This window comes from Paroedura picta, chromosome 6, assembly GCF_049243985.1.
Source record: "Paroedura picta isolate Pp20150507F chromosome 6, Ppicta_v3.0, whole genome shotgun sequence".
Lineage (NCBI taxonomy): Eukaryota > Metazoa > Chordata > Lepidosauria > Squamata > Gekkonidae > Paroedura > Paroedura picta.
In genome coordinates, this window is record NC_135374.1 from 61,608,819 (window position 1) to 61,622,910 (window position 14,092).

The 14,092-nt window shown below is 45.8% G+C and overlaps 1 protein-coding gene across 4 annotated transcripts in view; it reads left to right on the plus strand.

The window, feature by feature from the left end:
- IGSF5 (immunoglobulin superfamily member 5) overlaps positions 1-14,092 on the plus strand; it is a 43,702-nt gene that overhangs the window by 11,178 nt on the left and 18,432 nt on the right. For 3 of the 4 annotated variants that reach the window (XM_077342740.1, XM_077342737.1, XM_077342738.1), the window contains exons 4-6: positions 587-892; positions 8,821-8,952; positions 13,912-13,936. In XM_077342740.1, coding sequence (XP_077198855.1) covers positions 587-892; positions 8,821-8,952; positions 13,912-13,936 — 463 coding nt within the window. The remainder of the gene's footprint in view (positions 1-586; positions 893-8,820; positions 8,953-13,911; positions 13,937-14,092) is intronic. The other variant, XM_077342739.1, reaches the window with a different exon arrangement.

The window sequence follows — 14,092 nt, forward strand, 5'->3', positions numbered from 1 at the left end:
TTATGCAAATTCACAGTGTAATGCGATCACGCTCAGAATTTTGAAAGATACTGAGGGTAGGGGGGGAGGAGAGGGTGATAGTAGGCAGAGTTGAGATGTATCTATGATGACACCACTGGAGGTGGGAATGGAGGAGGAAGCAGACTTGAATCATTGGATAACTACAAATTGCCTTCCTAAGGAAGGGCGGGGGAATCTCTGTTTTTGAAGGTTCACAAACCACGGGGCAAGGACTGCATTCAGATCTGCTCCTTAAGAGCCAGGGTTTTTTTTAAAATGTAAAACATTTGCTATTCCACTGGACTTTAGGAATGTTGGAATAGCATTTTTCTTGAATGTGGAAAAGGTCTGAATCACTGCTTTTTCTTAATAGGCATTGGGGAACTGCTTCTGTGACTGAAAAGATCTCTGGGATGTTACTTGAACAGATATTAGAGACATTGAAAAAAATTACTGAAATTAATAAATTTTCGGTGGGGGGGGTAACAATATTTTTGTGCAATTTTATAATGGAGGATAATAAAACCAGAACTGAACACTGTGAAAAAATTATTCTGAAGGAAGAAAACCATCTTTTCTTCAACAGTTAATGGATCTTTGAACATCAAAGGTCACAGCTTGACAGTAAGAGAGAACGAAACAATTGAAATAGTTTGTGAAGCTGTTGGATGGGTTCCTGCTCCACAGATTACCTGGATGGTAAATAATTTTACAGTAGATAATTCAAGTTACATTACTAACCAGAGTCAAGGATCTAATGGTTTGTACAATGAAGAGAGTATCTTGACACTGACTCCACTGACCAATACCACTGTGATTTGCTTAGCTGCAATACTTCTGCTATCTAAACCTCAATCAACAACTATGAATCTTGTTGTGTATCCTCCTTCAAGTAAGTGAATATTCTTATCTATGCATATCTGGGTTCATTATATTTATTTTCATGCAACCTGGTATGTACAAATATAAGGAATGCAACATGGCTCCAGGTTATAGTTTTGTGTAGAATTGGGTAGAATGTATTGTGAGAATACTTAAAAGGAGTCCACAAAATTTGATTATTATGATGACTTCTTTGTGTTATAATGCTGAACACAGAATGGCTCAGGGCACGCATGGCCAGTCTGGTGATGTGTAACATCAACAGACATGGGCTAAGATATACAACACTGTCTCCTTTTCCCCCTGTAGATTAATGCATGTTCTGGAATTTTGGATGGCTGTGAGTTGGAGATTGGTGATGATGATGTCATCTGTTCAGTCGTGTCCGACCCTCAGCGATTCTATAGGAAAGTCTCCGCCATGCACCCCTGTCTCTGACTGCTTTTAGTTGGTTAATGGAGATTGGTAGGGCAATCTTAAACAGAGTGATACCTTTCTAAGCCCATTGAGTTCCAATAGACTTAGAAAGATGTAACTGTGTTGGATTGTACTGTAATTCACTCTGGAAAGCAAAGCAACCATAATCAGTTGATCATGCTTTTGATCCACATTTACAAGCTTTCTGTGATTTGTGACATTATTTTAATAAATTTATTTCCTGCTCATAAATGGAATAGTATTTTTGTCAAGACAAATATGTTATAGCACGAATTGCTAATTTTGAATGTTGTCCTGTTTATATAATATGGACTTCATTGCTTAAAAATCCAGCGACTGTGCTTTGTGCAAAGATATATGGAATGGATTAAATGCATACTTGATGCAAGGAGCCTCATGCTGATGCAAGAGACTCTTGGTGGAAAGCTTTCATTTCTCAGTGAGACATTCAAAGTGTGCATTGGAGAAAGTACCACAGTTAGTGGCATTGATCTATGGATGCACTAACGGGGTAGAATATATTGTCATCTTAAAGATGTGCTTTTGCTTTGTATTGCTTTCTTTATATTTGTATTGCTATTGTTAGTAGAAAAAAATAGGTCTTTCTAAAACAAACACTGATGTGGATTTACTTTGTTAGAGGGAATCTGATATTTCAGTGGTCTCTCCTCTAATGGTAATCTCAGACCCAGGGGCTCAGTAGCAAGGTTTGGGCATTGATGGTCCACGATGATGTGTGGTATTGCAGGCTGCTGCCATGGGGACATCTATTTTCATTTGGGATGCCACCCCCTCCCCAATTGGGCGGCGGGCGCATTTTTGCCCGCCCGCGGAGACTCATGGATGCAATTGGTTTCCGGAATGCTCTGCGGGACCCGATGCCTCCTGGCGACTCACTGGCAGCGTTAGTAGAGGACTGGCAGTCCCGTCTGACAGCCGCTATAGATGAAATCGCCCCTAAGCGTCCTCTCTGCCCTCGACTCAAACGGCCCCCCTGGTACACGGGAGTGCTCCGGAAGAAGAAGAGGGAGGTGAGACGATTAGAGCGAGTGTGACGGAAGACTCGCGACGAAGTTGCAAAAACATCTTATCGCACGCTTATGAGGGCGTATGAGATGGCGGTGAAAGTGGCAAGGCGAGAGTTCTTCGCCATGGAAATCGTGTCCTCAAGCTCTCGCCTGGCCCAATTATTTAGGGTAGTTAGATCCCTCACCGCCCTCCAGGGGCGCCAAAATATTAGCAAATTGACACTTGGCTGCGAGGCATTAGCGAGCTTTTTTGCGGATAAAGTCTTGTCCCTTCGCTGTGACCTTCCTGTCACAATTAATACAGTAAACGAACTGGAGACCTGTTGGCCGCCTCTGGTAGCGAGGTTTGATGGCTTCAGACGGCTCTCTTCTTCCGAAGTGGACAAGTTGCTGGGGTCTGTCAGGGCGACCACCTGCCCCCTTGATCCCTGTCCCTCTTGGCTTCTCAAGGGGAGCGGAGAGGGGTTAGGAGGCCAACTCAGGGATATTATCAACCTTTCCCTGAGTTCCGGGGAATTCCCCGAGTGGCTGAAGGAGGCGGTGGTTCGCCCTCTCCTGAAAAAACCAACGCTGGACCTGCAGGACCCTGCCAACTACCGCCCAGTGTCGCACCTAGCATTCCTGGGCAAGGTGGTGGAAAGGGCTGCGGCGGACCAGCTCCTAGCTTTCTTGGATGAAACTTCGGCACTCGATCCATATCAGTCTGGCTTCCGCCCTGGCCACGGAGTGGAGATGGTGTTGGTCGCCCTGCTGGATGATCTCCGTCGCCAGCTGGATAAAGGCGGGTCAGCCGTGCTGGTCCTTCTGGATCTGTCGGCTGCTTTCGACATCATGGACCATGAGATATTGGTCCACTGCCTCACCGGTACGGGGATACGAGGTACAGCCTTGCGCTGGATATGCTCCTTCCTCCAGAACCGGACCCAGAGGGTTGTGGTGGGGAATGAGCTCTCGCGCCCTTATGGACTCCCTTGTGGGGTCCCACAGGCCGTGGTTCTCTCCCCCACACTATTCAACATCTTTATGTGTCCTCTGGCCCAGCTGGTACAGAGTTTTGGCCATCAGTTTTTGCCATCAGTATGCTGATGACACCCAGCTCTATTTCCTCATGGTCGGCCACCCAGACTCCTCCCCGGAACCATTCGCCAGATATTTGGAAGCGGTGACAGAATGGTTCGAGCAGAGTCGCCTGAAACTCAACCCCTCCAAGACGGATGTCCTGTGGCTGGGAAGTAGGGGGCGGGAACAGGAAGCGCGTTTACCCACCCTGGCAGGGGCGCATCTTACCAGGCCAGAAACTTGGGTGTGACCATTGATGCCTCCCCGACTATGGAGGCGCAGGTCAGGAAAGTAGCCGGCCAGGCATTTTTCCATCTTCGCCAAGCTCGACTACTAGCGCCCTACCTGTCCCCCGAACACCTGGCTACTGTGATCCATGCAACGGTCACCTCCAGATTAGATTTCTGTAACTCGCTCTACGTGGGCCTACCCTTGTCCCTGATCCGGAAACTCCAGCTAGTGCAAAATGCAGCTGCTAGGGTCCTCACCGGCACACCTTGGAGGGCCCACATCCAGCCTGTGCTGAGGCAGCTGCACTGGTTACCAATTGCCGTCTGGATCCGGTTCAAGGTTTTGGTTCTAACTTTTAAGGCTTTACGCGGACTGGGACCCACATACCTGAGGGACCGCCTACCGCCCTATGCCCCCCGCAGGGCTCTGCGCTCTGCGAGTGAGAATCTTCTGGTTGTTCCCGGCCCTAGGGAAGCACGCCTAGCCTCGACCAGGGCCAGGGCCTTTTCGGTCCTGGCCCCCACCTGGTGGAATGAGCTCCCGGGAGAGCTGCGGGCCCTGTGAGACCTTTCAACTTTCCGCAGGGCCTGCAAGACGGAGCTCTTCCGCCAGGTCTATGGTTGAGGCTGGGGCTGCTGGGGTACATCGACTGCTCTCCCCCGGGCTTCTTCTTGGACACCGTTGACCTCCTTCTCCTCCACCTCCCCTTTTTTAGGAAGGGCGGTAGGAAGGGGATTCTATTATTGTGCCGCCATGCTATGATGTTTTAAAGTCTTTTAATGGGAGTTTAATGGAGTTTTAAGACACTGTAACCCGCCACGAGCCATTGGGAGTGGCGGGAAATAAATTGAAATAATAATAATAATAATAATAATAATAATAATAATAATAATAATAATATTAGTGACCAGTGTTCCTGTTGGGAAAAAATAACTTGCAGTGTTAGTGTAATAAAAAATAGCAGAGTTAATGTATAAATGCTGAGACCAGACAAGGCAGGTATACTGTATTTAAAAAGACAATTTTACTAGCTAAACAGGATGGGGGAAAACTGGAAGACAAAACAAGAAAATGCTTCCTATAGCTCATTTCAGGAGCTCTACACCTTAGCTGTTACATGGTGAAGATTCAAGATGGATCTGACTAAAGAAGATATCTTCTCAAACAAAGGGAGGAAGCAGAATGCTTCTCCACTTGCTAAACTTGTGGATGTGACAAACATGAGTTAGGTAGTGGCCCCAAACAAATCTGCATATCTAAATAGACCACTCGACCCACTCTGCCTGTCCCTACTAACAACAACTGTAAACAGTTTAACTCTTTGACTGACAGCCTGTGGCTGGTTCTTGCTAAGAGATAAAGTCCAACAATTCCCCCTTCCCCACTGTAGGATGCCCCTTCATGCTTCCCTCACCACCAATGGGTGTGCATGCACTTGCAGAAAGTCCATCTGGCAGGTATCCAATTTCTTAGCCACAACCAGTTTGCACTGCTTTGAAGAAGTGCGTGAGTCTTAGGGAAATGAATAAATCCTCTTGTCTAGGGTGTAGTCTGCGCGAGGCTTTTTACACACTCCCAGATTGACTAAATCCCTGCAGTCTACACTGAATTTGATTTCCATTTTGCATGATTAATTCATGGTGACCCTACCTTTCCCCTGCGATATCCTGGAGTGGATATAAGCCACGATATTTCAAAAACCGCCATGAGTAAATGTGCAGATGTCTCCTTTTTGCGAATGAACTCATTGCTCCGTGCTTCGGAGCAAAGCAGTCTTCCCTGATTGACCAGGGCGTCAGTTCAAAGACTTCCTGGTTTCCAGTTGTAAGGCTTGTATTAAAGTTGCTTCACTCCAGAAGCCCTAACTTCTCTCAGCAGAGATTTTCCTCTTGGATTTATTTCCCTTCCTCTGCTGTCTCCAATCCTCCCCCTTCAAGAAAGGAAAGAGACTCCTGCTGTCCTTGGCTCCCCTCTCTGCTCTGCTCCTAATCAAGTGCAGAACACTTTCTGTTTCAATGTGGGGTGGGGGGATAGAGGAAGACCTGAGTCCAAATCAATCTGAGTTCAGCAGAATCCACAATGAAAAAAACAAAGTAAGTGCAGAATCAGCCCAGGTATCTCTGTGATAATGAAGTAAACTTCTTTGATTGCTATAGTGAATGGTGTACCCAAAACCAAAGAAAACTAGATTCATTAATTATTGGCCTGATTTTGAGTAAAGTGATTCAGGAAAGGGGTTTCATACAGCAAATTTCCTTTTGTTAATGATCCATCACTAAAGGCTAAAGTCATTTCAAACAGTGTTGCTTTCCTCTCTGCCCTTTTTTGGTGCATGATCATCCACAGAGTAGTTTTTTAAAAAAGGTTCTCAGTTGAGCACTATTGTACTAAATCAGTGTTATAGTGGCACCATTGATATGCCTTGACTCTCAACTGTGCTACTACAGCACCAAAGTGCTATATTGGTTTAGCATTTAGCACTCAACTTAGAATGTTCAAAAATTTTAAAAAGTTTGAGGAAGTTGGCATAGCAAAAAAGGGCAAGGGAAAAGTGGCACTGTAGGAAATGTGATGGACATTTTAAACACAGTGAAAGGGTAGAAAATGGAATAAGTTTTCCTCAAAAGTGGCCCACCCACCCTTTGCTAAGCCAGCACAAGCTGGTTTGTATAAACAAGTAAATAAATTCCACTAGCAGCTGACAACTAAAACTGGGATTGTCTGAAATGAGAAAAAATCCATTATGAATCAGTTACTAAAATGGAATACCAAGGCAGTTTGAAAATGGCCAGTGTAATTGCTAGGTACTTACTGAGGTATTAGGGAATCACCTTTTATTTGTTTTCTCCAGAGAAAATGGTTGTGCAGCAGTAGGAAGCTGTTCAGATTCTTTTCTGCTCTCCCTTCACTGAGCTGCAAGAAGGTGTTTTTTTGGGGGGGGGGTATTAAGTTATCAGACGGTGAATAACACTGGGCCGGAACACAACGTTAGGCATGAACCGAATATGGAAGTGTAAGGATATAAGCCTAAACACAAAGTGCTATCTAGTCAATGCTATTGTCTTCCCCATAACTAGCTATGGATGCTAAAGCTGGACCCCTAAAGAAGAAAGACAGGAGGAGAATAGATGCTTTCGAATTATGGTGTTGGAGACGACTGCTGTGAATACCATGGACAGCCAAAGTTACTAACAAGATAGTGTTAGAGAGGAGCAAACCAACTATAATTAGAAGGGAAGATATTACGGCTAAAACTCACTTACTTTGGGCACATCATGCGATCACTCATTAGAAAAATCATTAATGCTCGGCATGGTCAGCGGCAAAAGGAAACATGGTCGCCAAAGGATCCGCTGGCTTGACATAATCAAAGTTGATACAGGGATGACCATGAACCAACTGAAAGAAGCAGTCATTAACAGAGATGAATGGAGAAAATTTTCCTATAGAATCGTCGAGGGTCGGACACGATTGAACTGATAACATCATCAGCATCAAGTTATGTATGGAGTATTCATTATATTTGAGCATAGGAATCAAGCAAATACCTGTTCTCCTTGGTGGAAAAGTGATATGCAAATATAAGGAAGGAAGGAAGAAAATGGGGGAAATGCTTAAATTGTTAAAGTGTGAAATGCAGAAGTGTTGGGTAAAGCCAGAAAGGAAACCCTTTAGGTCAGGGGTAGTCAAATGCTGGCAGGGGCTCATGGGATTTGTAGTCCATGGACATCTGGAGGACCACAGGTTGACTACCCCTGCTTTAGGTAACCCTATAAATTCAAATAGCATAGAAAACATTTAAAAAGCAGTGGCACATGCACACATAGCACTAGCATGTTTTCAAGGTTTAAGTTTGTTCCTTTAGATCAGTGGTCCCCAACCCCTGGTCCGGGGACCAGTACTGGGCCGTGGCTCCTCCTCATCCTCCTCCCCGGCTGCTGCCTCGGGGTCTGCCCTGCCACTCTGCCTCTGGCTCACCTTTGGTGTTCTCCAGCGGCCGCCATGGCTGGAGCTCCCCCTTGGCGTGGCACTGCGCAACTGCTGCTGGCAGCACCCCCCAGTGGGCTGCGGAAAGTCAGGGGTCCTGGCGGGAATGCAAGCGGAGCAGGGGCTCAGGCGGTGGAGGCAACATCCCTTGGCAAAAGACTACCCCCCCCCCCCGGCCTCAGTAAAATAATCAAGCATTGACCGGTCCCCGATGATAAAATGGTTGGGGACCACTGCTTAAGATCACATAGTTTTAGTACATTATGAAAGGCATACTTGTTATACTTTCATTAATAATCCCCCTTTTATTATACATCAGGAATTCTCCCTGGAGCTGCTGGTTTCCTTGTATCTGAAAGTAATTTAATTTATTTTGCATTTTGACAGTCTGCTCTCAGTTTTTGAATGACTCTAAATATTTGAACTGCCAACTGTTTAATATGTAACTATGATCTCTAACCCTCAGCGGAACATGATGGTAACCTGCTCATAGCAACCTAACAAAAATAGCAAGTCAATGTTCATTAGAATATGATCTCTATAGGAAAAAAAAAATCAAAGCTCATTATGGATTGGTTTTGATTTCTATGAAGGATCATAACCACTGGAAAAGGGAACCACATTAATATATATTCTGATTCGGAAGATATAAAATGTATTGCCTTAGGTTCTTAATTTAAAAACATTTGTTCTAGGCAAATGTGGGCTAATTGGAGTATGGCCAGTTTTATTGTTTGATTTACTTGTTGAATATCACTGCTTTTCACAAAAGTTAGATAAAGGTAATATATGCCTTGTATTATTTATTCATTGTGTTTCATGCTAAAGTCAGAGAAAAAAATTCTGCTTTCTTCCATTAATTTTTATTTTGATGATGTCTTATTTATGGTAGTCCCTCCCATTTCTCCTTAATTTAGTCCCCAAATGTTTTCATAAATGTTTTCCAAACATTTTTTTTGCCCCTTCAGGGCAACTGGTTGACCAGTGTGTGAAAAAGAATTTTGGATGAGATAGCTGACTGGTCTGAACCAGCAGGGCTCTTCCTATGATCATATATTCTTAAAGACAAGCCTGCTTATAATAAGTTTCAGAATAAATTTAATACAACTCAGGAGAAAACACTGGCATGTTTGGTACTTCTGAAGACAAAAATGTTTTTTTTCTGCACTGTTTAATAGCTATTAATTTTATCTAGTAGAATCTGACCAAAATGAAGATGATGGACGCATCCGGACTATAATATTAGCAGTTGTATTGTCTATTGTTGGTTTTCTTCTGCTGATCCTTATTATTTTGCTTATTGTGTGCTGCAGCAGAAGAAGGAAAGGTGAGTTTGTGAACTGGCTTACATATTCAATCTTAAATGTTATATGTTTGGAAACATATGCTGGAAAGGAAGGTTAAGCATGTCCCCCCCCCCCCAACTGGCAGTAATTGCTAGCAGTAATGGCCATATATTTGGTATAATTTTTCAGAAATGGTTTAATTTATTCAACAGTAATAATGGGCATAAGAAGTGAGTTTTGAATCACAATGTAAAAGTACAATGCCCAGCACAAATAGAGACTCTTGTGGACAACATCTTAACTGCTCCTCTCTGTCTGGATCAAAGACTCAAACCAAGGTCCCCAACATTTCTGAATCCTGGACACAGTGGACACAGTGTGGTAGGCATAGCTACAATATGGCTGCCACAGGAGGTCTTTCCTTGTGCTAGGCTGGCAGCTGCTGCCTGCCAGAGTTTCAAGAGTTTAAAACATCTGCATAGCCAATCAAAGCTCTATTGTGGGGATCGTCAACCCTGGGCCATGGCCCGGTACCGGGCCGCGAAAGCCTTGACACCGGGCCGCTGGCGGCCGCGCCACCCTCCCCCCCCCACAGCAAGAAGCTTGACTCTTGACTCAAACCTTCTTGGTTTATCTCTGCTGTGCTTGCTTGGCTGCAATGTGGCCAGGCCATTCATTTTACACACATAGAAGTTCTTTAAAACATATACAGTCCTGTAGCCCATTCATTTACAGGCATTCCCAGGGTGGAAACAGGCTACTAGAGGTTCCAGGGTAATACCCAGGATGGCCTCAGTTGCATGCAAGTAATATGTATATATAGAATACCCTGCATCAGTAGAAACTTTGCATTATGTATGTACATGATGTAGTAGTGGAGTAACATGTTTACAGAGTCGTGCAGATCCTCCTGTCCCTGAGCAAAGAGAGCAAGATTGCAGCCTAATTCTCATGGTTAAAATATATTGGAGAGTAAATCTAAGTATGGAAATTCTTGGACATTTGGTAGAGGAACCTTGGCAAGGCTGTGTTTGGTGAGGGGATGTGATGTCATAGTGTGATGGGAGGGGATGCCATAGAATTCGCTATCAGAATCTGCTGAGTAAGGTCGAAAGGAGAGAAGGAAGGAGTGTCTCTAGAATCCTTGGTCTCTTCAGATTTTTTTGCTTTTCCCCTGGACTGACTGGGTGATTGCAGGATATTATTATTATTATTATTATTATTATTGTTGTTGTTGTTGTTGTTGTTGTTGTTGTTGTTGTTATTATCATCATCATCATCATATTTATTATTATATTTATTCCCTGCCACTCCCGAAGCTGGCTCGTGGTGGGTTACATAAGTCCATAAAACAATTAAAACCCCAGTTAAAAAGACATAAAAATTCCAATCACAATCATAACACGATATCAAAACATGGCGAAAAGTGAAAACCCACCCCATCCTACCACTTGAGGGGGGGGGAAGGAAGAAGAAGGCTGAATGGTTTAAGATGCTAATAATAACAAGATATTAAATAACATTAAACTATGGAACTATGGAAGGGGGGACCTTACGATCTTCCGTACTGACCACAGCCTCAACCATAGATCTAGCAGAAGAGCTCCGTTTTGCAGACCCTGTGGAATGCTAAAAGATCCCACATTGCCCGCGGTTCTCCCAGGAGCTCATTCCACCAGGACAGGGCCAGGACCAAAAAGGCCCTGGCCCTGTTTGAGGCCAGGTGTGCTTCCCTGGGGCTGGGAATGTAAACAAGATGCAGCTCCAGAGTTCCTGCTTGGGGTGTGAAGTACATATTTCAAAATTAGCCCATTTAAAGCTCATTTTTAACTCATGCAATTTATAATGTGATAAACGCAGTAAGGTTTAAAGCAAGCTGCTGCAAGGTTTAAAGCAAGCTGCTGACACCCGTACTCTGGAGAGCAAATATCAACCAACTCCAACATACCAACCCTTGGAGTAGTTTGAGCACTCGCAGCTCCAAATCTGTTCCACATAATATATTTCTGGTATGGCCTTGGAGGAGGAGCATGTCTCATGCTTAAGTGCCACTCAGCACTTCACATCCATTCAGGGCGGCTGTCCCGCCCCTGAGTGCCTCCTCTTCCAACCTAAAACAGACACCCACTCTGCTGAGCAGTGACAGAGGTGAGCCTGTCTGTCCAGCGGCCAGCCAATTGTCTTCCATCCCCCACCCCTGACCCCCTCCTCCTTCCACTTCCCTCCAAAGCTCAGATGCTGCAGATCCTTGATGCATGAGAGCTGCCCCTGCCGGTAAGTTCCCTTTCCAGGGGCCTCCAGCCTGCAGCATTTCCAGGTCCTGGGGAGAGGGAGAGGCCATCCACAGAGTTCTTCCATCCCCACCCCTCCAATCTAGTGCCCGTTGTATTCCTGAATGCAACAGGCTTGGCCACTAGTTATGTGAATAATTTCCCACTAGGTTTCTTTAGGCTCAGGAGAAAAGGTGGGGGTGGGGTGAAAAGCAGGAGCTCCAAGAAAGGCCAGTATTCAGCGAGTATCACAAACAAACAAAAAACCCTGTGGCCCATTGTCAGCACAATCAGTGTCTGAAGCTTTTAAGGGAACTTTGATCCGATGTGTGACTGAAATCAAAACTTTGGTGGTTTTTACCTCTAAAAGTAAATGCCTTTTCAGTTGCATTTTACTGAAGGAGTGAGGCTAAGCAAACTGAGAATCTTTAACCGCTCCTATTAAATAAAAGAGTAAGGCCACCTGGGTAGGAGTTAGGGCAGGCCCTGTCCAGGATAAAAACTCAGAGGGCCCAATCAGGATTGGGACCTCCAAATGTCCATCCAGGGCCAAGCAGCCAATGGGGAGGCACGCAAAGCGCCTTCCTATTGGCCCCTCACCAGGACAGACCAAAATTCTATTCACCCAGCCCAGTCTGGCTGCCAGTCTGCTCCTGACCACCTAGGGGGGAGAGGAGGTCAGTAGGGATGCCAAGGGGGATGAGAACAGAGGCTGTGCCAGCCCTTTTCACCCCAAGGCTGTCCTAACTGTCATGTCCAACTGCAAATTGCCTCAGAACCCAGACAGAGCTGGCAGGAGGCTGCAGAGTGCGCTCCCTCCCTCCCTCCCTCCCTTCAGGCCTGCTGCGAAGGAGCCTCTGACAGGCCCTGACTGAGGCGAGGGAGGCGTTTCCAAGAGCAACGCAGGGGAGCCTGAGGGCCTTCCTTTTGAGGGGGGGGGGACTTTCCCCTTCTGCCAAACAGTTGCCTGACAGGGAGGCCACAGAAAAGCCCCTTCTCACTTAAAATACTGCTCTGCCCGGAGGTTAGACACAGCCAAGCCATGTGTCTTTCTTCTTTGCAACTCTCTGCAGATTTGAGGCCACTGCACAGTGTTATTCTGCAGAGGAAACTGGCTCTGTTGTCTCCTGTTTCATCTGCACAACAACCCTGTGCAGTAGGCCTCAAGTCTTTCAATTCAACAACAACCTGTGTGGGAAGCCTTACATGTTTCTTCTCTACCACAACCCTGTCCAAAGTAGCCCTTTCTGCCTGGGGAGCTGATCTTTATACGCTGCAGGTGAGCTGTAATTCCAGGAGCTCTCCAGGCCACACCTGTAAGTTGGCTACCCCTGGGTTGGAAATATTCTTGGAGGTTTGGAGGTGGGACTTCATACAAATCATACAATGCCTCAGAGTCCAGCCTTCAAATGAGCCATTTTTGCCTGCAGTTGGTATGGAGTGGTGCAGGAGTGTCCCTCCTGGCCTATGGGTTATGGCCAGCCCTTACCAGCAACTGTTTGTATTCTGGGGCGCAGACAGGCAGACCAGCATCAGTCCTGTGAGTCTGGAAAGTGCAGGAATATCTAAATAAATATTTACAGCCTGAAACTGTAAATAGAGAACAAGTAAATGTCTGGAGACACATAGTAACTGAATGACTTATTGGCCTGGCAAATAACTGCGCATCGGGCCACGCATGCGCGAATGCTGATTCCCTCTCCCCGCCCTCCCGCAGTAAGAAGCTACCCGGGCCGCATGCTTACGGCCCGGGAAGTTTTTTACTGCGGGGGGGGGGGGCGGGGAGAGGGAGCCGTGGCCCGGCGCCATGGCCTTCGCGGCCCGGCACCAGGCCGCGGCCCGCAGGTTGGGGACCACTGTGCTATGGGGAGAAAAAGGGAAGATGATTGGAAAATGCTTTGAGACACCTGAGGCCTGCTGGGTCACTGCGGCCCATTCCCAGTTCTCTCTGATCTCTCACAACCCCACATACCTCACAGGTTGACTATTGTGGAGAGACGAATGGAAAAGGTGATTTTGAACCGCTTTGAGACGCCTTTGGGTAGTAAGCAAATAGGGTACAAAAATCCGTTATTCTAAGGAGCAACCATGAAAGAAGCATGTGGGCACATAACATTTTACCAACAGTGAAAACATGGGAGACAGAAGGAACAGGGTGAACACCTGTGTACTGTGACTACCCCATGCTTCAGGCAGAGGGGCATTTCGGTGAATGTGGCCTAATTCACACAAGAAGGGAAATGACGCAGAACTAGGAGGAATTGGTTGCCATGTAATCTTCCCCTAAGAAGAGTCTCCAGTCTGATTTTCCCTCCACATATCTGAGGACATGGCTCTGAAAAGCTCATCTGTAACCACTATGCCATAATTCCCAAAGGTCAGTCCTCTCCCACAGTCAATGAACATTCCACACCACAGGTTCTTGACACCCATATCTCCATACCCATGCCTTCATTGGCCACCACACTACCACAACCTCCCACACAACACACACATTCAACCCCATGCCCTTACAGACTGGACAACTCCTCCCCTTCCTCTTCCCACTGCCAAGCTCTAGCGCCCGTTGTATTCTTGGATACATCGGGCTTTGCCCCTAGTTGGCTAATAATGTCTGTAGATAGAGAACCTACCTCTGTGTACTAAATCAACTCTCTATCTTTAAAAAGAGATCTGTATTAGGAAAGTCAATTTTCTACAGTTGAAGGTCTGTGCCTTTTCTTTTCCCAGAGTCCAGCTACCAGAAGGAGATGCGGTAAGTAAATTCTCATCTCCCCCCCCCCAAGACTCAATACATTTTTAAAGTGATATGTATCTAATTGTGCTGGGGTTAATAACTTTAGTACACCTAAGTTGCTGATTTCAGTATCATCCTATAGCATTTAGAAGATTTCAGAAACTTTTGTATTTG